The 27,676-nt window shown below is 41.8% G+C and overlaps 2 protein-coding genes across 5 annotated transcripts in view; one reads left to right on the top strand and one right to left on the bottom strand.

Annotated features, from left to right (window-relative positions):
• Positions 1 to 26,451, bottom strand: part of tmem30b (transmembrane protein 30B) — a 31,418-nt gene extending 4,967 nt beyond the window's left edge. Inside the window, exons 1-6 of one of the 3 annotated variants that reach the window (XM_048558300.2) lie at positions 26,357 to 26,451; positions 17,469 to 17,678; positions 9,513 to 9,620; positions 6,150 to 6,257; positions 2,256 to 2,346; positions 562 to 708 (exon numbers count right to left, since the gene is read on the bottom strand). In XM_048558300.2, the coding sequence (XP_048414257.1) occupies positions 562 to 708; positions 2,256 to 2,346; positions 6,150 to 6,257; positions 9,513 to 9,620; positions 17,469 to 17,663 (649 nt within the window). In that variant the 5' untranslated portion in view covers positions 17,664 to 17,678; positions 26,357 to 26,451. Of the gene's footprint in view, positions 1 to 561; positions 709 to 2,255; positions 2,347 to 6,149; positions 6,258 to 9,512; positions 9,621 to 17,468; positions 17,679 to 17,776; positions 17,921 to 26,356 lie in introns of those variants that run through there. The other 2 variants (XM_048558299.2, XM_048558298.2) reach the window with 2 other exon arrangements.
• A 207-nt stretch (positions 26,452 to 26,658) lies between these two features.
• The window catches only part of kdm1a (lysine (K)-specific demethylase 1a), a 55,560-nt gene continuing 54,542 nt past the window's right edge, over positions 26,659 to 27,676 (top strand). The window contains exons 1-2 of one of the 2 annotated variants that reach the window (XM_059654352.1): positions 26,929 to 27,098; positions 27,132 to 27,289. In XM_059654352.1, the coding sequence (XP_059510335.1) occupies positions 27,008 to 27,098; positions 27,132 to 27,289 (249 nt within the window). In that variant the 5' untranslated portion in view covers positions 26,929 to 27,007. Of the gene's footprint in view, positions 26,700 to 26,928; positions 27,099 to 27,131; positions 27,290 to 27,676 lie in introns of those variants that run through there. The other variant, XM_059654351.1, reaches the window with a different exon arrangement.

The raw sequence follows: 27,676 nt of genomic DNA, 5'->3' as shown, positions 1-27,676 counted from the left end.
TCAAGTAGTCCCCTAAACACACACACACACACACACACACACACACACACACACACACACACACACACCACTGCCACGTTGCTCCAGGCAGACCCAGGGGCCCTCCCAGCCTGTTTGAATCCAGCTCCTTCACACCAGGCTATCCTGGAGGGGTTGTCCATTTCCACAATGGTAGTCTGGCAGCTCCGGAAAGTGCACCTCCATTCTGAAGCTACCCAATCCTCGTTTCTTTGTGTCCTGCTGCTCAGTACCAGGGCTTCCTCTGGGCCTTCCATCTTTAATTTGAAGGTTAGCCTGCCCTTTGCAGACTGAATGGAAAATTTGTGGAAGTGGTGACTATGGGGGAAATCACAGGGGACAGCCTCTCCCATCTTCTGCCTCTCTTTCGGCTTCACGGGAGAGTCAGAGACCCACAGGGGAAAATCCAAATCATGGTGACCCTTTTGAATGTCCAAATATTTTTCAGACACCACCACTAATCTGTCAAACAATTTGACCAAACCAAGATTTAATCAAGAACAGTTGGTCAGCAGAAACACTTAGTGAAAGCAATTAATTCACCTTCAAATGCCTGCTTTAGATCAGTTCCATTGTCTAACTTGGGGTTATTGAATTTGACATTGTAATCAGTCCACCAAGAAATTCCTTTACTGTTTAGAGTCACCTCGGAGACATCGCTGCCATTTACCTTATACACCACAAAGGAATCTGGAAGAAAGAAATACATTTACAAATTTATTTTCCACTTAGCAAAGGGCAGTTTACATTAGTTACTTAAGTAATGGGGAAGTGTGGCATCTTTTAAGTAATTTACGGGGTGAGGGCACCGCTGGCTAGGCCAGCATATTTATTGCCCATCCCTAACTGCCCAGAGGCCAGTTAAAAGTCAATTACATCACTAGTTATTTTAAAAAGTTATATTCAAATTCCACCATCTGCCATGGTGGGATGCGAACCCAGGTCCCCAGAACATTACTTGCATCTCTGGATTAACAGTTCAGCAATAATACCAGTAGGCCATTGCTGTCCCTGTTAGACTAAATAAGGGGCAGTATCATAAGAATTTAACTGAATATATTGAACAGATGTCGATCTTTAATGATGTTGCTACACCTTGGAAATGTCTTCAGGTTCACTTGAATACTGATCTAGTCTGCTCTATGTCCTATCTTCCTTCTGTTCCATTACTTTACTCTTTGTTCATGCAGTCACAAAATGTAGGCACCAGTGGCTAGTCCAGTATTTATTGCCCATCCTTATTTGCCCAGAGAGGGCAATTAAAAGTCTATCATATTGTTGTGGGTCTGGAGTCACATGTAGGCAAGACCAGTTAAGTGCAGCAGTTTCCTTCTCTCGGGGACATCAGTGAACCAGATGAGCTTTTTCAACAATCGTCAAGTTTCATAGTCATCATTGGGTTCTTAGTTCCAGATCTTTACTGAATTCAAATTCCACCATCTGCCATGGCAGGATTTGAACCCAGGTACACAGAGAGCATTAGCTGACTCTCTGGATTAATAATACCGTAAGGGCATTACCTTGCCCTGAGGAAGGCAGGACTGATGATCGTAACACACAGACTCATGGGTTTTCCTCAGACAGCTTTTCATCGCTACCCATCCCTCTTTCGAACCTTAAAATCCTCCTTGAAGAGTCTGCTGCTGACTGTGCTCTCAATTTCCCCCCCTCCTCCCACCCTAACACATAAACGCTGTTGTATAGATTGCCGCTTATTATGAAACAATCTTGGTGGAAATAATAAATTAAATATTTTTTACAATCTGAAATAACTCAAACAAGTTCTGGTCAAACTTTCATAATTAACCATACCCACCATCACAAGGTATTCATTCAAACAACACAGAAATCTGGGAGAATTTGCTTTTGAAACAAAGAGGGATTGGAAGAACAGAATATTTTGCCAGAATTAGCGGTTAAAGCAGAATCCATAATAACTTTAAGAAAGGAATTAAAGTTTGATATTAAAAATAAACTTGAAAACAAGAGCAATAAAGTTGTTTCATGGGAGCAGCTGGTTGAATGGCCTCGTCTATGCTACAAAAATCCTTTGATTCAAATTTTTAAATACTTGTTTTCACTAAAGGTTTTACAGAAGCACACAGACACAAAATAATCTCCTAAATGACATATATATAAAAACCGATGAGGTTGAAAAACATCAACTACATAAAGGACAATGTCATATTTGTATGTTAATCTGGATTGGACTGTACAGTGAATGAATCAGAACTCACCATTAAACATGCTATTTGCAATGGCTCCACATGGAGCGATAGGTCTATCCTGTCCATCCCGACGAAATGGAAAACAGTATTCAGAAGGCTCCTGCAAAAATATTGAGTGGGGAACAAAAGAACATAAACAGCCAGTTTTGCAGATTTGCATTGCTTTGGTGAGAGATTTACTAATACTTGTTTATTTTCATTTTTGCTTTTAATGCACCCTGCGAGCTCTTTGAAGAGGGCAATGCACAGGACCTCTGCTTTTAGGTCTCTTGAACTTTTGGGTAGGGAACACAATTGAGAGCTCACTATTTCTATAACATAATGGGTGCAGTGACAGGGGTAGTACGCTCATAGCACAAAATGAATGTTAAAGTGGCTCATGAGGAGTTGGAATCTGAAGGTATATTGACTGTTTTCCTACACCGGGTGAAGGTAAAAGAACTTACAGACATGAAAAGAGACTAGAAGTGTACACCGGTGTCCCGGACCTATCACTATTTTCTTCAGATTGCTCTTGACAGTCAGGAAACTAGAAAAATGAAAGCTATTATAGTCTCAGAAAACCATAGACCGCCCTTATTAGAGAAAGGTAACTGGTGAAGAGTTTAATCTGAAAATCTTCATGGTGACTTTAGATGGTACAGTAACTCAACACTCTCAGTTGGCGTCACTCTGCATTGCGAACCAACTGTCCAGCCAACTGACCATCATCACTGAAACCCAGAAATAAACCGAATGGCAATAGGACTGGAAACATCAGCTTTAATAAAACTGAATGTCATTCTGCCCATCAAGCTTTCCCTTTGATTTGATTTATTATTGCCACATGTACTGAGATATAGTGAAAAATATTGTTTTGCGTGCTATCCAAGAAAATCAAATCTTTAAATAAGTACATCAAGATAATAGAACAGAATGCAGAATATAGTGGTACAGCTACAGAGAAGGTCGAAGAGAGTATAATCAGGGTGACAGGGGTCTTTGATCACGTTGGCTGCTTTCCCAAGGCAATGGAAATATAGATGGAGTCAATGGAAGGAAAGTTGACTTTTGTGATGGACTGAGCTGCATTCACAACTCTCTGTAGAATGTGAGGATCTAGTTGCACAGGGTGGAGCAGGGTGCTAGGTCTTGGAGTTTGGCGATTGGTTTGGTTGGAACTATGGAACTAAGGTCAATACATAGGAGTCTGATGTAGAGGTCCTTGTTAACCAAATGTTTCAGGGATGAGTGTAGTGCCAGGGAAATGGCATCTGCCATGGACCCAAGAGCTATCCAGTTAATTCCACTCCCTTTCCACATTGCCTTTTGGAAGTTATTATCAAGTCAGTTCCTCTATTCTTTCAGGGAGTATATTCCAGATCACAACACTGTGTTAAAAAGAACCTCTTCTTCCTCAAGTTTTTGCCAGATGATGGTGGAGAACTTGAGCTCTACGGAAACCTGCATTTGACATAGCTATACTTTAAGTTCCAAAATCTCATTCATTTTGACAGATTACCTGTAACGTTCTAAGCCAGACCAAAGTTTTGGACAATAGAGTCATACAGCACTGAAGCGGACCCCTCAGTCCAACTCAATCATGTTTCCCATTTGCCTGCGTGTCACCCATATCCCTCTAAACTTTTCTTATTCGCGTACCTGTCCAAATGTCTTAAAATGTTGTATCTGAACCTGCATCTACCACTTCCTCTGGAAGTTTATTCCACATGCATATGTAAACAAGGTGCCTGTCAGGTCCCTTTTAAATTATTCATCTCACTTTAAACCTATGCCCTCTAGTTTTGAACCCCCCTAGTCCAGGGAAAATACCTTTGTTATTCACCTTACCTATGCCTCGCATGATTTTATAAACCTCTAAAAAGTCAGCCCTCAATCGCTATGCTCCAGGGAAAGAAGTCCCAGCCTATCCAGAGTCTCCCTATAACTCAAAACTCCACAGTCCCGGCAACATCCTTGCAAATCTTTTCTGAATCTTTTCTAATTTAATAGTATTGTTCCTACAACAAGTTAAGGGTCGGTGCTCAAAATAACCAGGGTTGGTGAGTACGTTCACCCCAAAAAGCCTTTAACACATGTGCAGCAATTCAGTTGTTGGAGTAATCAATGGGAGAAAACATTGCCAACCCACCTCTGCAAATAGAATGGAAGGAATCTCCGATGAGCTGCTCCTCTAATCACATGCTGGTTCTCTCCCATACTGTCTCAGATTAGCTCCATAATGAACGTGGGTGAGAACCAGCATGTGATTGTAGGAGAAGCGAGCAGTTAGGAAAGTAAATGGTGTCAGTGACGCAGTCTCAAGGGGAGACCAAGATGCCTTTTGTTATGGATTGCAGCTTTTGCTTGGGGCTGTCTGCCACGTCTATTAATGCAATGGGGGCAAAGGAACACCCTCTGGTTTCAGAACGAGGTGGCTGTAGGATAGCAGGCGAGGGGGGCAATAAAAAAAATGGAGGTGGGCTGCTGTAAGGGGAAGGAGGACAAAGGTTGCAAGTCGATGGGGAAGGAGAGTGAGGCTTCAAGGCAATATCATTGTGCGGGTGGGTGGGGGACAGAAAGAGCGAGACAGAAAGCAAGAGCGAGAGAGTGAGAATGAACAGCTCTAAACCAGTAATACTGAGCAAATGAATATAAATAGAAAGCGGGACATAACGCAAGCGCTTCGTCGGAGGCTCACTGATGATGTTACCTAGAATGGTGACGAAACGTCTGAAAACCAACCTTCCAGCTCAGCGAGCAAACTCACATCCTGAACTGAGCAAATGAAGCCAGGCAATTTTGAGATTATTAAGGTCATTAATTCTTTGCAAACAAATCTTTAGTTTAAGGCTGCATAAGTTAAGGAGCTATTTTATGGATGAAAATATAGTGGATGCTATTATAATAAACATCAGGTGAATTGCTACATATCAGTTGGAGACTGACGTCTGAGATGCAGTAAAAAAAAAGTAACTGCCTGGTTAAAATGTTCCAACTTTGAGCATATGCATTGTGACTTCATCAGTTCACACATATTTGTAGAGTGACAGTTTACATGGGCAGAAATGTGTCTCAATTACTTTGGAAAAAACTTTTACAGTTAACTTATGCTTGTTGTCTTGACAACAGTATCTCAATATGGGATACTGTGTCATCCAGGAAATAAATGCTTGTTTGTTGTCTTTAATGGAGCATTGATAATTATTGAGGATGTCGATTAATTCTTCTAATTCTACTTCTGCGTGAGTCTAAATATTCCAACATAAATACAGATGATATTGTTACTATGTAGACTGCATCACCTAATAAAGAAATTAGTGTTTAAAAAGTGGCATTCATGTTATCTAGCAACTTATTCAAGACCACTTGAAATTTTAAAAATGTTACGAAATTAGACAATAGGTCAGTCAGGATCTGTTAAGTGAAGAGGTTTAAAAGAAAACGGCATCAGTTCTAATGAAGGCCACATGCTTGAAACATTATAACCATCATAAGAAGAACAGCTTCTTCCCCACTGTTATTAGACTTTTGAATGGGCCTTTCAAATTTCAAATCTAATGTTGACGTTACTTTTTGTGCACCTTCTTTGCAGCAGTAACTCTGTATTCGTCATTCTACTCAATCACCCTAAGATCTTTGGATGTCATGATCTGCCTGTACTGCACGCAAAACGAAACTTTTCACTGTACTTAAGTACATGAGACAATAATAAATCAAATCATTTTTTTACTGATGATATCTAGTCATATACATCCATCACATGCACATTTTCTTTCTGTTAAGTTACATTTTCATACAACTTGGGTTTGGATTCGTATTCAAAGGGTTATGTTCACCTTTGTGTGCCAAATGCAAGTAGGAGAATATTGCAAATATTTAAGAATCATCTCCAACGTTTAGTCATCCTGTTTTAACTTTTACCTTTAAATACTTCAAATCTCCATTCAGTTGATCGTCGTCTCGGGAGACTCCATATTTCCGATGATTCTGATAGAAGTTCACTAATTCATAATACATGAAAACAGGACCCTAAAGCGAAAAACAACAAGTGTCACTTGTACCTACTCTTGCACACACCTTCCATATTGGGATGGCATTCTGAAGTTAAAGAAATGTTAACAACCCCAGCAATCAGGAGTAATATCAATTACAGGTAGAACATCACCATGCTTGAATTGCAGTGTTCTCCCAGTTTGTAGCAAACCCCTGGTACCCTCTCTACAGACAAGTTTGATCCTGGCCAGATGATCCATCTACACAACACAGACCTTTACAATGGAGTTACCGGACTTGGCCTGCCTGTGAGGACAGTCTGGGTCATCAGCAATGTCCACAGGCTGAACATGTTATCCATTGTAAACAGTGCAAGGAACTCTCCATGTAAAGTAAATACCACGCTAACATCATTCCCATTAGATATATTTAACGACATTTGTCTTTACCTAACTGACATTTCCTTTGGGAAGTGCAGACTGGAGGTCCACATTAGCCTATCAATACTTCCGTGTCTGCAGAATACAGAAATCATGGAAAACTATTGCTCCAAAATGTTAAAATCACAGAACCTTCTCGGCTCTTGGTTGAAGTGACCTTTCCTGACTGCTTGTCCATGCAGGTCCCCTAATTCAGGCTGCCAAAATGACAAACACCTTTATTTTGTGAGATTCTCCTCCCCACAGGAGATGCATCCCAAACTCCTTTGACTTCAGCAACATTGCACCCGGGAGAGGAGACTTTCTCCATTGATGTGAAGTACAGGCTTCCTGCACATGTTTGAATACGGAATATCTACTTGACACAAATCGTGAAGTATTAAACGATTTCCAATAATTTCAGTTCTTTAAAAATTTTACATTCATTTAGTAGATCATTGAAGAGGAAAGATGGATATGAAATTCCATCATTAATGTGGATTAGCCATGCTAAAAACTGCCCTGTAGTGTCCAGGCATGCGCAGGTTAGGTGGGTTAGCCATGGTAAAAATCCCATGCAGGGCTATGGTGTTGGTTGGGGATGGCAGGGGAGGAGGATCTGGGTGGGAAGCTCTTTGGAGGGTAGGTGGACACTTAATGGGCAAAATGGCCTCTTTCTGCACTGCGGAGATTTAATGATTCTATGTGCTTTGAGACAGATGAAACATGAATGGCAAGTTATGCTGTTTGTTAAAAGAAAATGGAAATTATATCATTTCCCCTTACATCATCGGATTTTCCTCATCTGGGCAATGCCCAATCTTACGTTATAGTCCCAAACACTTCAAAAAAGTCCTGATACATCACCAAAGACTTTGTTCAACAACAGTGAAATTCAGTATGGGGGGGTGGGGGAGATAGAACAATTAATCAGAGAGGGAGGCCATTCAACTGAGCACCAGTTCTTTTCATGCAGCAATCCAGATAGTCCCACCCACCTGCTCTATCCTTGCAACACTGCAATTTTTACACTCAGGCTTGCTTTTATATTCACAGAATGTGGTCAGTGCTGTCTAGGCCAGCATTTATTGCCCATCCCGCAACCACATTGCTGGAGTCACATGTAGGTGAGAACAGGTATGGATTTTTTCCTTCAATGTCAGAATTGCCCTCAACAGGCTTTGCTTATAAATATTTAGTCGGCCACATGGGTGTTTTCCTGATGGTGAAGTAACTAAATAGGCTTCTTTCCATAAAGGACATAAGTGAACCAGATGGGTGTGGCTGACAATTCACAAATGCTTTCTCGATCATCATTACACTCTTAGTTCCGCATTTTTGTTATTGAATTCAAATTCCACCACCTGCCATTTACCACAAGAGACAGGAACAGAAGTAAGCCACTCAAGCCTGCCACGCCTTCCGTTAGGATCATGATAGATCTAGCATTTCTCATCCACTTTCCTGCTATTTCCCCTGTAACCCTTGATATCCTTGACGGATCAAGAATCTATTGCAGTCTTAAATATATGCAAGTACTCTGCCCCCACAGCTCTGTGTGACAAGGTGTTCCAAAGACTCTCAAAGTTCAAAGAAGAAATTCCTCCTCATCTCAGTTTTAAATTAGTGCCCCTTTATTTTGAGACTATGCCCTCTGATCCTAGGCTCCCCCATGAGGGGAAACACCCTCTCAGCATTTACCCTGTGAAGGCTGTTAAGATTCCTTTCTGTTTCAATGAGATCACCTCTCATTCTTCTTAACTCCAGTGAGTAGAGTCCCAACCTGTTTAGCCTTTGCTTATACGACAATCCTTCCATACCAGGAATCATCCTTGTGAACCTTCTCTGAACTGCCTCCAGTGAAATTATATCTTTCCTTAAATAAGGGCACCAAAACTGCTCACAGTACTCCAGATGTTGTCTCACCAACGCCTTGTACATTTAAGTATTTGTGAATATCATTTAACTGTTTGAATAGTGGTTGACAAGTTAAAACTTATAACTGAGCCACATCTGGTGTCTGCATATGCAGTTTCTGGCTTGAGATCCTGGCTAATTTTCTCAAAGCACAGAATCTAACTATAACACCTCTAACACCACCTAGTTTTAATCAGCCAGCTCAGGGTCAAAGTGTTAATTGCATAAATTAAGGGCAAAGAATTGTGATCTTCTTCACACGATCACAGCAAGTGCAGTAAGGAGCTAACTAAACTCCTGTAATGTCTCACCTAAATAAGTCAAAACTGAGGCAAGATTGATTAACAGTCTCCTCCATCAAATGGCTGTTTCAAGTGTCCATCTTGAAACTCTTCTTGGTTTGTGTGGGTGTGCAGTGGCTTTCAAATAGTTTGTGCTATGATTATTGCATTATGGTGTGTAGTGGTAGTGTCCCCGCCTCAGAGTTGGAAGCTCGGGATTCAAGTCCCACCTGATGGCCATGTGAGATACATTATACATGTCTGAACAGGTTAATTATCAAGATGTATATCCTAGTGATTTGCCAATGGTGGTGTGAGTGGGAAAGTTGTCAGGTCAGCCAGAACCGTGTGGGAGCTTGCAGCACGACAGCTGCTCCACAGTAAAAGACCCAAGTCTAGGTTTTTGCTACAGGTGAGCATCATCTACATTCTGAGACACTTTGGCACGCGTGTTCAAATTATATCTGTACTGAAGCACTCCAAGCTTCAATGATGGTTTGAGTTTGATAAAGAGCACTGAAAGGAATTCTATATGAAACAATGACTTTTTTGAAACACTAAATCCAGAGATGTCTCTAAAACAAAATAAAGGTAAAATTGTTACACCTGAACCAAGTACTGAACTATTGGTTAGGCATTAACTACTTGTTAGGCAGAACTTGTAAAATGCTTACCGGCAAAATCTTGTCCACCTTGAACTCAATGATGCACTTGCAATCCTTGGTACCATTCTTGGTGCAATGGTGGCATGAACTATTTGGGTTTTTGCCTGTATATTCAAGCTGGTAAAAAAAAGAATCTGATGTAAAACACACATTCAGAGCACAGGCAAACTGCAACTAGCTGTGTGCTATGCAGAATGATGGGTATGTGTTAAAAACATCTACTTGGTTCTTGGTTTTCTACATAAAGAGCTTTAGTTTTCTCTCCCATCGTAGATGTGAAAGAAAGTTTCAATAATCTCTGTATGGTCTTCATGTCAGCTTTTATTCTGTGATCTCTCTAAACCAACAGCTTTGGGAGAAATCATCCTCGGCACCTGTTAGTGCTCCTCCAGCGAACAAAGATTTTACTGTGTGGTAACTCCAACAACTTTACATTTTCAGCACCAAGTTTTTGTACCAAAGATCCCAATCTAGGTACAACAACCTATATTTGCATGGTGACTTAATGTACAGTAACATCCAAAGAAACTTAGTACGTTGATGGCCAAACACAGACCATGGGGGAATTTTTCTAACCAGTCTCCTAGTTATTGACCCCTTAACTAAAAGGAATAGATGCCTCCCATTCACTTTATCCTGGTCCCTCAATTTGATTAAATCTCCTCTCAGCCACTTCTGTTCCAAAGACAACGCCAGCCTATTCAAGCTTCTTTCACAAATAAAATTCTTCATTTCTGCCAACATCCTCAATCTTCTCTATAAACTATTTAATATGAAAATACACTCTGTAATATAGTGATAAGTGTACATATACACTAGCCATGGCCTAACTAATGTTTAATGCAGCCCCAGGAGAAACTCCCAACTCTTAGATTCTGTTCTTTAGCTAATACAGCAATGTACACAGATGGCTTTTACCACTGTACTGTCTTGTGATGCTATTTTCTCTGGGTGTGCAATCCAAGGCCCCTCTGTTCTCCATATCAGACAATTTACTGTGCATTGCCTCGCCCCATTTGCTTTCTCCAAATGCACTGCTCACGCTTTATGGAACAGAATTCCATTTGCCATTTTCTTGTTCAACTGATCAATCCAGACTGAGCTAGTTCTTCCTGTGGTCCAATTTCCCTTCTCTACAAAAATGGACAATTTTTCAGATCATCTTTAAAGTATTATCGTGTTCCCTACTGTCAACTCTAAATTGTTGATAAAATACCAAGAAAATCAATATCGACCCCAACTTTCTTTGTGTCGCCGTTAGATTTTCGGCATTTCAAGTGTAACCTGTCTAGCCTTCTGGCTCCAAAGTGGATAAATGCACATTGAAATCAACTTGCCAGAGTTTTGTGCACTCACTTAAATCAGTATCTTTAATTTTATGCTTCCATCTACAGTATAGAATGCTGACTGTATTCACTTAAATTGATAAATTTGAAAATTAGCTTTTTATTCCAGCACTTAAGTCACTATTCAATTGTTACATTGTTAAATTATTAAACTGCTAACATGGGTTCTTATGGGACTTGCTAGTTACACTTTGCCAATCGTTGTTAGTGCACATTATCCCTGCCTTCCGTCTCCTGCTGCTTGCTAAAATTAGCCTTTAATTTCAGAAGCTTTAACTTTAGCTTAAAATCTTTTACTGAATACGCCCTTGAAGCCTGACTAAACAACATCCAAAGGCATTCTCAATAACGTTTATAAAATTTCAACCAGGTTAGTCAGGAATGGCATATCTCAAAGATTGTTATTGATTAACTGTAAAGTTTTAAAGATATTCACATACTTTATCCCTTAAATATTCACTCTCATCCTCCCATCACTGTTGTGCACTGGCAACAGTGTACATGATCTACAACAGGGCTTCCCAAACTGAGTCACAATCTCAGTGGGTTGCCAGCTGTTTTGGGGTTGCAAGTTTTGTGACAGGAATAGTATCAATCATCTGTGAGCCCCCTTTAAGTTCTTGTATGCTTTTAATAGTGGATGTGGTCTAATTTGCCAATCCTGTGAAAAAGTAGGTGCTTTCTAATGTAAACCTGTGAATTCCACTGTCATAGGTCCCTCACCAAGAAGCCCCATCCCTTTCAACCGCTATAGGTCTGGGGTCACACCAATTTTCAAACACAAAAAGGATATCACAACAGGGAAGTTTGGGAAGTCTGATCCACAAAATACACTGCAGCAACTCACCAAGGCTCCCCCAACAGCATGTTCCAAGTTGGCGAACTCTACCATCTGGAAGGGCAGGGGTAGCAGACGCATGAGAGCGTCAAAATCTATGGGCTTGCCTCCGAACCACATACTATCTTGAATTATATTGCTGTTGCTTGACTGTCACTGGGTCAAAATCCTGGAACTACTTTCCTAGTAGCACTCTCAGTGTCCAGACATCACAAGGACTGCAGCAGTTCAAGGCTGCACCTCATTGCCACTTTCTGAAAGATTGTTAGGAATTACATTATCATTGAGTCTAGTCAACTCCTGAAACAAATGTTAAGCTAACTGGTCTGTAATTCTCTGGTGTTCTCATTTTATCACATCACTCTTAAAATGGCATAATAACATATACTATGATCCAATCTCATGTTTAATTCTGAACCATCGTCCAAAAACTTTGCAGATACTTTAACTACAATCATCCAATGTTCTCATTTACTTCATTTACCATGCTGGGATGGAAACTATCAGATTCTGGAATTTTGTCCATCTTATGTCATTATTGTCCTTTGCTTGTTGCAACATGCAGAGTACTGAGCATACTGAACTAATCTGTGCTTGTAAAACTCAGAACATAGATGTGATGTGTTATAAAGCAGAGGTTGCCCCCCCCACCCCCGAGAACCAACACCACGTCACCCAAAAAGAGGAGCACCTCACCGTAAAATCTGTTAAAAGAAGGGTGAGAAGGCTTAGAGAATTCCATGACAGCCAGTGTTTCTCTCTTTAGAGCTGATGGCTGTTAACTCTGGCAGAGAGCAGTTCGCCCTCCTGTCTTTGTTCAAATGCCCTCTTCTTTTATACCCTTAATGACATGTCAATTACTGACTGCTTAGTCCTATGTGATCAAAACCATCAAATTTAAATTTAATTTTTTTTGGTATCAAAATGCTTGGTTCAAATCAATTGGCTAAATTCAAAGTTGTTGCTTTGATAACTAAACAAAACTCCTGCTTGGCCTGCTAACCACACAGCTCTTTGATACAAGTGTTTCAATTCTGGTGTTCTGTGCATCTACAAACCCACAAGATGATGTCCACAGACATCCTTTTTGAATGTCTAAGCATAGAAAAAGCACAATCTTTTAAAAGGGACCGCACACAGGTTTCCCCTTGACCATTTTACAAATACCAATATATTATAAACACCAAATTCTAATATCCTACTTTCCAGTAAACAAATAGTCTACCCAACTTGGCAACACATGTGATTCCATGTTTGGATAGCACTTGTCAAACAATCCCAAGTGTACCATAAATTACATTAACATCTGATTTAAGCTCAGTCAGGTACGCAACTTGTCTCAGTTACACTGAATAGAAGTTACACATTGTGGATAGTTAACAAGGTGTACAGCTAGATGAACACAGCAGGCCAAGCAGCAGAGGAACAGGAAAGCTGACATTTCTGAAAACGGGTCCAGACCCGAAACGTCAGCTTTCCTGCTCCTCTGATGCTGCTTGGCCTGCTGTGTTCATCCAGCTTCACACTTTGTTCTCTCAGATTCTCTGGCATCAGAGGTTCCCACTATCTCTGACATTTATAGACATGTTCTCAGCAGATGAATGTAACACACTCAGGCATTGTACCTTTTACTGAACTAAACAAAAATCTGGGTGGGCAACAATTCTCTATGGAAATGTCTTCAGTAATCAGAACTGACTTGCCAACCAATCAGCACCCTTTTCTCATTAAGTATAAATTTATTCTTTTTACATTTTGGCATTCTTCCCTCTGATCTGGAAAGTGTAAGATAAAAGGTTATGAGAGGAGGTCTTCTGTTTCAAAGCAATAATCAAGTTCCATACTGCTAGCAAGTTTTGAGAAGATTTGTAGCTCAGGTTGAGGTTCTGGATGTGAGTTTGCTCGCTGAGCTAGAAGGTTCGTTTTCAGACGTTTCGTCACCATTCTAGGTAACATCATCAGTGAGCCTCCGACGAAGCACTGGTGTTATGTTAGACAACTGCACCTCCCAGTCATGAACCATTTTAACTCCCCCCTCCCATTCCTCAGACGACATGACCATCATGGGCCTCCTGCAGTGCCATAATGATGCCACCCGAAGGTTGCAGGAACAGCAACTCATATTCCACTTGGGAACCCTGCAGCCCAATGGTATCAATGTGGACGTCACCAGCTTCAAAATCTCCCCTTCCCCCAGTGCATCCCAAAACCAGCCCAGCCTGTCTCCGCTTCCCTAACCTGTTCTTCCTCTCACCCATCCCTTCCTCAAACCTCAAGCCACACCCCCACCTACCTACTAACCTCATCCCACCTCCTTGACCTGTCTGTCCTCCCCGGACTGACCTATCCCCTCCCTACCTATACTCTCCTCTCCACCTATCTTCTTTTCTCTCCATCTTCGGTCCGCCTCCCCCTCTCTCCCTATTTATTCCAGAACCCTCTCCCCATCCCCGTCTCTGATGAAGCATCTAGGCCTGAAACATCAGCTTTTGTGCTCCTGAGATGCTGCTTGGCCTGCTGTGTTCACCCAGCTTCACACTTTGTTATCTTGGATTCTCCAGCATCTGCAGTTCCCATTATCACCTGGTTATAGTCCAACAGGTTTATTTGGAATCACACAAGCTTTCAGAGCACAGCCCATTCATCAGGTACAGTGGCAGCACAAGGCATGCGGGGTTTATGGGGAGAGAGATCAAGGGCAGGGAGATCAAAAAGATCAGAGATAATGGGAACTGCAGATGCTGGAGAATCCAAGATAACAAAGTGTGGAGCTGGATGAACTCAGCAGGCCAAGCAGCATCTCAGGAGCACAAAAGCTGACGTTTTGGGCCTAGACCCTTCCTCTCACAATTGGTGAGTGGAATGTCAGACAATAACTGTCTGAAGGTGACCAAGAGTGTTAGACGGTGTATAAAGTGTTTGAAAAGACAATGTCAGTGCTGTGCTGTCCTCACAATCAGGCAGAGCCATAGGAATACACAAAAGGTGACAAATCAGGCCAGACACTGAATTGTCGGTGTGAGGCTTTGTTCAGAACCTGTCTCAGAGATTTAGCTTTGAATCAGGCTGCTCTTATTCTGAAAATTGTAATTTTTAAAATGCCACACTAACCGACTGTGACTACAAATTGTGTTTTTGAACAAGATAGAATGTATCTGCAAATAAACAAACAATTGGATGAAATAATTCACCCCATAGATTTGAGCGCACGCGCATTTTTCATCCAATCCCGAGACAGATTCTGAACAAAGCCTCACAGCTACAATTCAGTGTAATTTGACATGAGATGTCAGCTTTCGTATATCCCTACATGTGCCTGATTGTCATGTTGGCACAGTACTGACAGTGACTTTACAAACATGTTATACACTGTCCAACACTCTTGCTCCCTGCCCTTGATCTCTCTGCCTATAAACTGTGTCTGTGTGCCTTGCTCTCTCACTACATCTGAACAGGCTGCGCTTCAAAAGCTTGTGCAATTCCAAACAAAGCTATTAGGTTACAACCTGGCATCGTGTGATTCTTGACTTTGTCTAGCACAGTACAACACCGGCATCTCCACTTCATGGCTCACCTAAATATAGAAAATTACGCACTATTTTGCATCTCTCTCCTGTAGCCACATCTACAGAAATAACTTGCTTTATTTTATCATTCTTAGAATTAGCACAGATTAAAACTGACAACAAACCAAAGATAATTTGGATGACCATATAGCAGGTATCATTAGTAAGTTTGCAGATGACACTAAAATTGGTGGTATAGTGGACTGTGAAGAAGGTTATCTAAGATTACAAAGGGTTCTGATCAACCGAGTTACTGGACTGCAGAGTGGCAGATGGAATTTAATTTGGATAAACATGAGGTATTACATATTGGTAAAACAAACAAGGGCAGGACTTATACAATTAATAAGAGTGCTCTGGGTAGTGTTGTAGAACAGAGATATCTGGGGTTTCAGATACATAATTCTGTGAAGTTTGTATCACAGGTAGATAGGGTGATTAAGAAGACATTTAGCACGCTTGCCTTTACTGGTCAGAGCTTTGGTCCTGAGTTGTGACATCATATTGAGGTTGTACATGATGCTGGTGAGGCTTCTTCCAGAGCACTGGTCTCTCAGCTACAGAAGTGCATTATTAAACCGGAGACAGTTCAGAAACCAGGATGTTGCTGAGAATGGAGGGTTTGAGACTTAAAAATAGACAGAAAAGGCTGGAACATTTTTTCCACTGGAGCATAAGAGGTTGAAGATGACCTTATTGACGTTTGTAAAATCACAAGGGGCACCCTAAGACTGGGGAGTTCAAAACAACGGAACAGACTTTTAAGTAGGAGAAAGATTTTAAAGGATGTGGGGCAGTTTTTTTTGTTTTTACAGAGTTCATGTGTGAAATGAACTGCCAGCGAAAGTTCCAAGTACAGTTACAACAATTAACAGACATTTTGAAAGGTTCATGAAAAGGAAATGTTTGGAGGTTTGAAGGCGATGAGGCTAGTTTAGTTTGGGAACATGATTGGTATGGGCTAGTTGGACCGAAGGGTCTGTTTCCATGCTGTTTGATTCTATGACTCTATGAAGATATTAGACAGGTGACGAAGCTTTGCCAAAGAAGAAGAAGACATTAAAGGAGTCCGTTAAGAGCAGGAGAAAGAAAAAAAGAGAGAAGGTCAAGTAAAGAATTCCAAATCTTTGAACCCAGAGGCTGAAAATGCAGAACCAATAGTGAGATGAAGGACATAGGGGACGTACAAGAGACCAGAATTGAAGGAACACTGTTCCTGGAGGATGCTAGGCTGGAGAAGGATACAGAGTTGGGAGTAAAGAGACTGTGCAAGAACCTGAACCCAAAAATGATTTTTTTAAAAAAAGTGAACTGAAGGGCTCGGTAGGCCAGGAACCAATGTAGTTCGAAAGAAAAGCAGAACAGGTGAACAGGTCATGGTGGAAGTTAAAATCCGAGTAGCAGAGCTTTTAGCATGGTACCCAACAATTTTTGACATCTATGATGCACTCCATGAATCAACAGCCCAAGTTACACATTTCCGTAAGTCACTGCATAACAATCTGTAGTGGGAAGTGTAACTGAAGTCTCTGTCACCCAACACAGTGTAGAAAGATACAAGGGCACCTACTTTGCAACAATTGCTGCCTTGGTTCGAAACTACTAACACAGACCAATGGTCAAATTAGAGAGGATTTTCTGCTTTGGAGAGATTCATTGTAGCTTTACACAGAACTTGCACACAGTGCCACAGGAGGAAAAAAAAAATCAGCTCAAGTATTTTTTTAATAGATGAGAATAAAACGAATATTAAAACATCAGATGAAGACAAACAAGCGAGGAGATAGAAATCTGACAGATGGTCAGATCAAACTGACTCACCAGGGCTCCTTAAAAAGACTAACAATTTATGTTGACATTACACTAACCTGTCATATGAGAAAACCTCCAGTCTAGGGAGGAGCCAAATCAGTACATTATGTAGATTTTACAATAAAAGATATTTTTATTGCACAGATAGCACATGGGTAGTCAAATCTAAGTTCCAATTATCAACTGAAGATGCAATGTACTAGCTACTTCCCAGGAAGCAATGCCACAGAAAGTTAGGAGTATAGTGGCAACATTTCATTATGCTTTCTCAGTAGTCGTTGCACAACAGTTTGGAGAGGGTACAGCAGATTACGCACACATTCCCAAAGTAGGGCTTGATTAAGGAAGATACGGATTTGCGGCAGGAAGAGCTGGGCGTTTTCAGGCCGCTAATTTCGCTCACCTCGATCTCGATGACATTGTTGGAGGTGAAGTAGAGCCCAAGGCCGATTGCAATGAACACCAAACCCAACAGGAAGAATGTGGGGAGGACATAGCCAGCCGATAGGAAGGGCTGCCAGGCCGGTAGTCGCTGCTGGGTGAAGGCGGTGCTGTCAGGCTTGTTCTTTAACACAGCCCCGTCTTGCTGGTGGGACATCTTCAAAACTATTTGCTAGGAACAAAAAGGAAGAAGTTAAACTCGAACATTGTCTATTTGGTTGTGTCCTGAAAATAAAACAGACGGGGTAGGGAAAATTCCTGGTAACCCACCGAGCTGGCAGACAGGAAACACACTCTCCTTCCGATTGTTCTTTGATCCCGTATCCTCACCTGTATCAGGCAGGGAGATAGTCCTCCACCCAATTCCCCAGGCTACAGACACTGTCACATGGGCTGTTAATTTATCAAACCTGTTCTGCAGCCCGGGTCAAAGGTGATCGTTGGCAGAGATTTGTTTTCTCATTCACGGTCATCATTTAGTTTTTTTTATAAATGCGGCAAGTTAATCCTTGGATCCTACTATTGTTAGCATTCACTTATGTAACTAATGCGCCTGTAATAAATACCAATTAACTTTAGGTGATAGGATTTTCCTACGTTAATTATTAAGCCGTTTCATTTTAATTTTAGAAATCAGTTTTCTGTCCCAAGATCAGGCAACCCTTTCAAGCCGTTTACATGAAATATGCAATGTTTTACAGATCACGCCAAAAGGCAACATAATAATCATATCAAAAACCGCAACAACTGCAGATTTTGGAAATCAGAAACAAAAGTTCTGAAGAAGGGTCACTGGACCTAAAACGTTCACTCTGATTTCTCTCCATAGATGCTGCCAGACCTGCTGAGATTTTCCAACAATTTCTGTTTTTGTTTTTTGATCTCAATGATATCTTTTGGCTCTTGAACATTCAAGAAGCCAAATCAAAAATACATCATGAAAATTAGAAATCCCAATCCTGGTTAAAAGGCCTTGCACTTCTTTAACGAACAATGGTTGTATTTATCAGTCTGATATCAGGGATAAAATATTTCTTTTGAGGCAATTCTTGAGATTTTCTTGAGGGCTACTTTTGCTTTTCGGGGGCTACTTTACCCCCAGTTCTCATTAACTCCTTCATTAGGTGATGCAGTCTCCTAGGAACAACACTTTTTGTGTTTGTGTTGACACAGGGAACACTGGATTCACATAGAAGCAGAATTAGAAGTATTTGTAATAATGAACAATTCTCCATTTAACCTAAAGCTACAACATACGAGAAAAGCATTTATTTCATAGACACAATTTTTTTTTCAATTGATGCAAGATTACACGCATACATTGGCAACAAAATATTCTTCTTCCAAAATAACAGACACACATGTCTGTTCACAAGAAACAATCAGCCTTTCTGCAGACTGGCGATGTCACAGCTAATGAATTTCATCACATCTGGATAAAACTTAAAAAAATTTACTGAATCTTTAACCATATCTCAAATTTCAAGTGTAGAGTTAAATTTAATGATTGGTCTAGTGTTCGTGTCAATAACATCCAGTATATTTCTCCCTGTATAATAACTTACGGTGTTTTTTGCAACCTTAAGCTAGAAACAACACATCAATTGGGAAGGGATTAATTATCTTACTGATTTCAAGATTTCCTGACTCCCACTTAGCTAGTGTTTCTCTATTCAGTGTTCAAACTGTTTTCTCTGCTGCCTCTATCTCTAATTCTGAAGCCAATTTCTCCCCAAATGCTCTTGTGGTCTCTTTCTGTTTCTCCATCCTTTTGGAGCTTTTTTTACTCCCCCATCCCCTTCCCTATTCCTCCATACTGCAGACTTCTTCTTGCCCCTTTCCCTTGAAGCCTTCTACTCTTCCCCACTGGAAGATAATCCTCCTACTTCTAAGCTCACAGCAGATGGAAGACCTAGTAAATGCGACCTAACACCATTAACCTATCAGCAGTCAAGCTGAAAGAGAAACAGCCTGTGATTTGACAAGGAGCTCCTCATCAATTTTGTCCATTTTACTGACATAAGGATGGCTTTTCTCCAATTGGTTTCACTTTGATCGATTTCTCTTGGCGTTTTGGGGGTTTTTGGGGTAAATTTGGGGCTGCCCCCTGTAATTTAAATCCCTTTTATTCACTCACAGGATGAGGGTGGCTAGGCAGCATTTATTGCCCACCCATAATTGCCTAGAGGGCAGTTCAGAATCAACCACATTGCTGTGGGACTACCGTCTCATACAGGCCAGACCAGATAAGGAGGTAGAGGCCAGTTGAGTTTAAAGAGAAATTTGAGTACCTAACTGAAAGAACTACATTCATGTTTCAAACAAAAACAAGCTCACAACCAGCTTTCCTTCCCTAAAAGACATCAGTGCACCAAATAGGTTTTTCTGACAATTGGCAATGGATTCACGGTCATCTTAGATTCCTAATTCCAGATATTCATTGAATTCAAATTCTACCAGCTACTGTGGTGAGATTTGAACCTGAATCTCCAGAATGTTATCTGGGTCTCTGGATTAACAGTCCAGCAATAATACCACAAGGCCATCACTTCCCCAAACTGCAGACATATATAAATGTTTTGATTAAGTTATAATATTTTCATTGTGGGTGAGACGAGAACTAGGGCCAAAAATACAATTCCATTAGGGGATTCATTAGAACTATCTCTATCTAGAGAGTATCTGGAATGAGAATCTCACCGCCACAATGAGTAGTAAGACAAATATTATAGCTGCATTTAAAGAGAAGCTGGAAAAGCATATGTGGGTTGAAAATATTAACTGTTTAAATGTATATGTAATCTTAAACATAATATAACATCCCAAGGCACTTCACAGGGGCACCATTTGGCATTTAGCCACATAAGGCAATATTAGGTCAAATGGTCAATAACCTGATCAAAGGGTTTAAAGAGCACGTGAAAGGAGGAGAAAGGTTTGCTCAATCTGACTCCAAGTATGAAATATAAACATATACTTTAGGTGGTTAAGTTGTAATGTTTGCATTTGTAGATAAATTAGAACGGAGAGCTATAAATGTGAGATCGTCTCCAATCAATCCAATAGGGAATTTATAAACAATTTCTTTACCCAGAGGGTTGGACTGTGACTTCACTATGTAGAGATGGCTAACACAGACGGATTTGAAGGGAAGCTGAAAATCGTAAAAACATTTAAGGAGCTCATTTGGCTCGTGGCAGCTAAAAAATGAGCTCTGCAACCCTTGCCACTTGCCAGCTCTTGTTCTGGGGCCTTGTAGGTCATAGCACCTCAAGTGAAAAATATCCAAGTGCTTCATAAATGTTTCTGCCTTGACCACACACTTGCAGATAATGTTTGAGATAGCTAACACCCACTGAGCGAAAGAAATACTGCTCAATTTTCAATACTCTTTTCACCAACCACTTTAAAGTTATGCTCCTTAGTTGCTAACCTCTCTGCTAGTGGAAATAGGTCCTTCTGCTCTCGTTTGGCTTTTCTCACAAAACATGAGGTAGCCACAATGCTGTTTGATTATCCTTCTCCATTCACATTAACCTTCAGTTTTGAATTTGGCGGATTGTTTTATAGCTGGGGCTGGCACTGATTCATACTGGTTTGCATGCAATAGAGAGCTGGTTTCTGGAAGTAGTTCAAACATGAATTCATTTGCAACCACCGCAGAAACAATAAGAATATGCGAATCAATAAAAGTTTTTTGTGATAGGATACGAAACAAAGTGCATGGGAAGAAGCTGCTTTAACACAAATCTAGGCCAAATTGGAAATTGTGGATGTACAAATGGACTTCAGTGTTTTTGTAAATCCGTCAATGAAAGCAGACAGGCAGGCGTGGTAAGCAATTAGGAAGGCAAGTGGCATATTGCCCCCTATTGCAAGAAGATTTGAGTTCAGAACTAAGGATGTCATTCTGCAGTTATATAGAGACTTTGTCAGACCTCACCTGGACCAGTTTTGGTTTCTGTACCTAAGAAATCATACGCTTCCCATAGTGGGAGTGCATCAGAGGTTCACTTGGCTGATACCAGGGATGATAGGACTGTCCTGAGAAGAAACTGGTTTGATTGGGCCTGAAACCACAAGAGTTTAGAAAGGTGAGAGGGACCTGAGTGAAGCATATAACATTCTAACAGGGCTAAATAGATTAGATGCAGGAAAAATATTTTCCCTGCTTTAGGATTCTAGAACCTGTATTAGCTTAAAAAGATGGCCACTAGTTTTGAACTCCCCCACCGTAAGGAAAGACACATGCTATTCACCTATCTATGCCCCTCTGATTTTAAAAAACCTCTGTAAGGTCACCCCTCATCTTCCTATGCTCCAATGTAAAACAGCCCAGCCTATTTTTACATCTCAAACATTCTGTTCCCGGTGACATCCTGATAAATCTTATCTGAACCCTCTCCAATTTAATAATATTTTTTCTATAGCAGGGCGACCAGAACTGCACATTGTACTCCAGAAGAGGCCTTACCAACATTCTGCACAATCTTAGCATGACACCCCAACTCCTATACTCAAAGGTCTGAGCAATGAAGGCAAACGTACTAAACACCTTAATCACCCTGTCCACCTGTGAACCAAATTTCAACCCCTTGGTCTCTCTTCGACATTACCAGGATTCTACTGTTAATTATATAAGCAGTGCCCGTGTTTGTTTTACCAAAATTCAATACCTCACACTGATTCAAATTAAACTCCATCTGTCACTCCTCAGCCCATTGAACCAATTGATCAAGATCTCCTTGTAATCTTAGATAACCTTTTTTCATTATTCACCAATTTTGGTATTATCTGCAAATTACTAATTAGTCTACCATGCAAAACTTTGTCAAAGGCTTTACCAAAGATCACGTGTACACCGTCTCCTGCTCTGCCATCATCAATCTTTTTGGTTACTTCTTCAAAAATTTTGAGAGACATGATTTCCCTCACACAAAACCGTGCTGACTATCCCTAATCAGTCCTTGCCTCTCCAAATGCATGTAAATCCCATCTTTTTGAAATGCCTCCAACAACTTATCCACCATTAATGTCAGGCTCACAGGTCTACAGTTCCCAGCTTTTCCTTACAATCTTTCTTAAATAAGGGCGCAACGTTAGCACCTTCCATTTCTCTGGCATCTTATCCATTGTTACAGACATTACAAATATCTCTGTGAGGGGCCCCAAAATTTCTTACTGTAACTTCCCACAAAGTCCTGGGATATACTTGCTCAGGACTCCGAGATTTATCCACCTTTACATTTTCTATGTAGATTGTTCTGGGCCTCCCCGTCTTTGGGAACATTCTTCTTAATGTTTACTCTGTCTGGTTCTGTTAGAATTTTCTAAGTTTCCATGAGATGCCCCCTAATCTTTTTATATGGCAATGAAAATTAATCTAACACTCTCAGTCACTCTTCATACATCAGTTCTGACACCTCAGGAATCAGTCTCACAAAACTTTGTCACATTACCCCCCACAGCCAGAACATCTTTCCTTTGATAAAGAGACCAAGTGTTGCCTCCAGGAGTTATCTCACCAACTCCCTGCATAACCGTGGAAAGATATCACTGTTCCTTCACTTGAATCCTCTCAGTACAAAGGCCATTTGTCTTCTCCATCACCTGCTGTGCCTGCTTAGACCACGAGACCTTCAGATTTCGAAGCAAAATTAGACCACTCGGCCCAATGAGTCTGTTCTGCCATTTGTTCATGGCTGATATATTTTTCAATCCCATTCTCCTGCATTTACTTTGTTAACTCTTGATACCATTACTAATCAAGAGCATAATGACACTCAATCACTCGGCCTTAACAGACCCCTCAGGCAATGAGTTCCACAGATTCACCACCCTCTGGTTGAAGAAATTTGTCCTCATCTCAGTTCTAAAGAGTTGTCCCTTCACTCGAAGGTTGTGTACTCGGGTCATTGTCTCTCCTACTAGCGGAAACATCTTCTCCATATCTATCATGTGATTCATCTCAAATCAATGAGATTCCCTCTCATCCTCTAAGCTCCATCGAATATAGACCCAGACTGCTCCTTATATGACAACCTGTTCATTCCTGGTGTTACGTATTGAAATGCAAACAGACAGGTGGATTTCTTAGAATTGTGAGTTCCCTGATTGGAGTGCTAATCTGGTTCAATCAGGGAATCCTGGCTAACAGATTTAAATAGGCATGTCAGGGGTTCAATGCGCTCTCAGAGCTAATACTGATCTAGCTGGGCCAGTGTCATGTACTAGGCACATGTAAATAAAGGGTGACTTGGGAACAAGATGCCAATGTTTGTGGAGTTAGTTCACCCAGGATCATTCTTGTGAACCTCCTCTGGACCACTCCAAGGCCTAAGGATTCCTTCAATACAGGGTTCATAATTACTCAAAATATTTCAATATTTTCAATGACTGATGTACAAGGAAACCCTGGCCTTGTTGCATCTCCCCATTCCTAAACTATCGCCATTCAGATAATAATCCACCTTCCTGTGTGTGCTACAAAAACGCATAGCTTCCCTTTTATTCACAGTATACAGCGTCCACCATTTAGGATTGTGATGAGGAAGAAATTTTTCACGCCAAAGGTAACAATCCTGTGGAATTCTCAGCCAAAGAAGGCTGTGGAGGCCAAGTTGTTGAATATATTCAAGAGACAGGTTTTTGTTATATTTTAAAGGAATTTGGGAGTTATGGGGAACATTGTACTGAGATAGAGAATCAGCCATGATCATGTTGAATGGTGCAGAAGGTTTGAAGAACTGAATGGTCAACTCCTGCTCCCAATTTCTTTGGGGTTGGGCCATATGGAATGTTTTGTGCTGGTGAATTTTTTTTGTAAATGAAATTCACTGCCACATTAAGCAATCAAGGTCAAATCACAGGATAATTTGAAGAAGGTGTTGGATATAGCACTAAGCACTAAAGGGTTCAAAGAAAATGGGAAAAGCAGAAATAGGCCATTGAGTTGGATGATCCAACCGTAATGATGATGAATGGTAGAGCAGCTTGAAGGACTGAATAGATTACTCCACTTGTCTACGGAGATGGGCCGTGTGGAGTGTTAGTGCTGTGAATTTTTCTTTTCGATTTGATTTCCCAGGGAATTTAAGAAACAATTTAAATTGAATGCACAGCGGAGAACCTGGGCTGCAGGCATGTGATTGTCACTGGCTGGGCCAGCGTTTATTACCTGTCACTAGTTGCTCTTGTGAAGGTGGTGGTGAGCTCCCTTCTTGAAATGCTACAGTTTACCCAATTGGCCCTTAGGGAGAGAATACCAGAATTTTGACCCAGCAACAATGAAGGAGCGGTGGATACGTTTCCAAGACAGAATGGTGAGTGGTTGGGGCAATCTTGCAGATGGTGGTTTTCTCATCCATCAAGCCCTTGTTCTTGTAGATGAAAGTGGCTGTGGATGTGGAAGATGCAAAGGATCTTTGCTGAATTTCTGCAGTGCATCGTGCAGATTGTACATAAGGTGCTGTGACTAAGTGTTAGTGGATTGGAAGTTTGTGGCTGTGAAGCTAAACAAGTAGCTATTTCCTGGATGGTGTCAAACTCCCTGAATGTTGTGCACTCATCCAGGCAAGGGAGAAGTATTCCATCAGAGTCCTAACTTATGCCTTTGTATGGAGTTGAGCTCAGCCATGATTGTGTCAAATGGCAGAGCAAGCTTGAGGAACTGAATTGCCTACTCCTGTTCCTAGTTCTTAAGTACTTGTAGATGGAGGCCAGGCTTTGGAGAATTAAGATATGAGTTACACACATTCCCTTGATCTATTCCACTTGGGTTTCTGGTCAATGGTAATCCCCCAGGCTGTTGATGATGATGGGAGACGATTATGCCATTGAATGTCAAGGGTTGGTGTTTAGATTGTCTCTTGTTGGAGAAGGTCATTACCAGGCAATTGTTTGGCACAAATGTTACTTCCCATTTTTTTCACACCCAAATCTGGATATTGTCCAGATTGTCTTGCATTTGGACATGGATTGCCTCAATACTTCAGGAGCAATGATTGAATTGTGCAATCATTGGCAAACGTCACCTCTTCTGATAAAGGGAAGGTCATTGATAAAAATCGGCCAAAGATGGTTAAACGTAGGACAATTAGTAGTGAAAGGTGTCATATTGTGGCACAATGGTAGTGTCCATATCCCTGGACTGGGAGGACCTGGATCAACTATCATCTGCTCCACAGCTGCATCATTATGTTGTTAAGCAGGTTGTTTTAGAAAAAGATGTTAAATTAAAATAGTAAGCTTTACATTGGGGGTGTCTTGTGGGATAGTGGTAATGTCCTTATCCCTAAACTAGGCAGCTGGAGTTCAAGCCCCACCAGCTTCAGAGATGTGTAGTAACACCTCTGAAACATCAAGTACAAGAGCAGGTTAAGTTTAAATAAAAATCGTGCAGTGAGAGAGTCACTCCCGTGGAACAGCAGTAGTCTCCCTATTAGGAACAAAAACAAACGTTGCTGGAACTGCTCAGCAGGTCTGGCAGCATGTGTGAAGGGGGGAAAAAAAAAATCAGAGTTAATGTTTCAGGTCTAGTGACCCTGCCTCAGAACTGATTAGCGTCCCTACGCTTGGACAGGGAGGCCTGGGGTCAACTCCACCTGCTCCAAGGGAATGTGGTGAAATCGCTGGACAGATTGATTAAAAGAATAGGCTGGTGCAGTGTCCTCTCTGATGAAGGGTCTAGGCCCGAAACGTCAGCTTTTGTGCTCCTGAGATGCTGCTGGGCCTGCTGTGTTCGTCCAGCCCCACATTTTATTATCTTAGGCTGGTGCAGTGGTAGTTTCCCCCACTTCTGAGCCAGAGGAACCTGGTTTTAGTCCAGAGGTACATAATAATATCACTGACCAGGTTGTTTGGAAAAATCTCACTGTCGGGCCATCACCCGACCAACGGGTCTCCATTTGCACAGTCGCCGGCTTCATATGGAACAAAGCCATTACGTGCCGCTATACGCGCTGACGTACACCCTGCGCGGCGTCTCTTCAACGCAGCCTTCTCATACTTCAAGCCTACCCCCCCCAAAACAACCGGAAAGACGGGGCTGTCAATCAAAGCGACAGACATGGCGACACGCCAGTCACCGACCGGAATCGGGGGCGGTCGTCCAATCGCGATAGGCAAAGGGCGGGTGCTTCCGCAAACCAATGTAGGTTGGTTCGGCGTTAGGCGATCAATCGATTGTATTGGGGTTTGTGTTTAATTTATATTTTTTAAAAAATAATTCCCCGCCCCGCCCCCGCTCATACACTTACTGTTTTTTTTCGGCAACAGTTGCGGTTGATTGTAGATCGGGTTTTGATTTTTTTTTGGGAGGGGGTTAGTGACAGTGAGGGTGGGTGGGTGTTGATTTGGTTGTCGGGGTAGTGTGTGGGTGTGGGTGTGGGTGTGGGTGGTGGTAGTCGGGGGTGGGGGGGCGGTGTGGAGAGGGTGTTGTTGTGGTGGTGAGTGCGGCGGGCGCCCCCGGGGGAGGCGGCGGCGGCGACGACGACGACGACGATGATGATGTTGTCGGCGGCAGCGGCCGCGAAGAAGAATGAGGAGAGGCCGAGCTCCGGCCCCGAGGGTCTGGAGGCGCCGCCGGAGGGAGGTGGTGGTGGTGGTGGTGGTGGTGGAGGAGGAGGCCTGGCCTTAGCAGCGGCGGCGGCCGCCGCCGAGCGGACCCCGAAGAAGAAAGAGCGGGCGTCTCCCCACAGCAGCAGCAGCAACGAGGGCACCATGGAGGGAGGCACGGCAGAGACCCCGGACGGCCGGAGGACCAGCAAACGCAAGCGAGCTAAAGTAAGGCCCCAGGGAGGGAGAGTTAGATAGACAGACAGAGAAAAGAGAGAGAGAGAGAGACCCCCCCCACCCGACTAAAACAATACATATGGTATGGGGCATGGAGGAGAGGTATCTCCTCATTGTCATTTTGTGAGGGCAGGGGGTAAGGGTGTTGCCCGCCCTAAGGATGGGATCCATTCCTTTGTGTCTGTTGCATTCTCCACATGGTTGCTAATGTGGATTATTATTATTATTATTATTGCTACTCAATTATGTTCCATGCAGTGTGTCTCCTTTTTACTGTTGGAAGGAATGGTTGGGGGGGACTTGTGAACAGCAGTTGTGCTGTGGGACTTGCCATTCTCTTTGTCTGAGCTTTCACATCTGAAACTGGCATTTCAAGGG

The sequence above is a fragment of the Stegostoma tigrinum genome, chromosome 24 (genome assembly GCF_030684315.1).
Source record: "Stegostoma tigrinum isolate sSteTig4 chromosome 24, sSteTig4.hap1, whole genome shotgun sequence".
Taxonomy (NCBI): Eukaryota; Metazoa; Chordata; class Chondrichthyes; order Orectolobiformes; family Stegostomatidae; genus Stegostoma; species Stegostoma tigrinum.
Note: the sequence above shows the minus strand (reverse complement) of the source record. Positions and strands in the feature narration are given on the sequence as shown.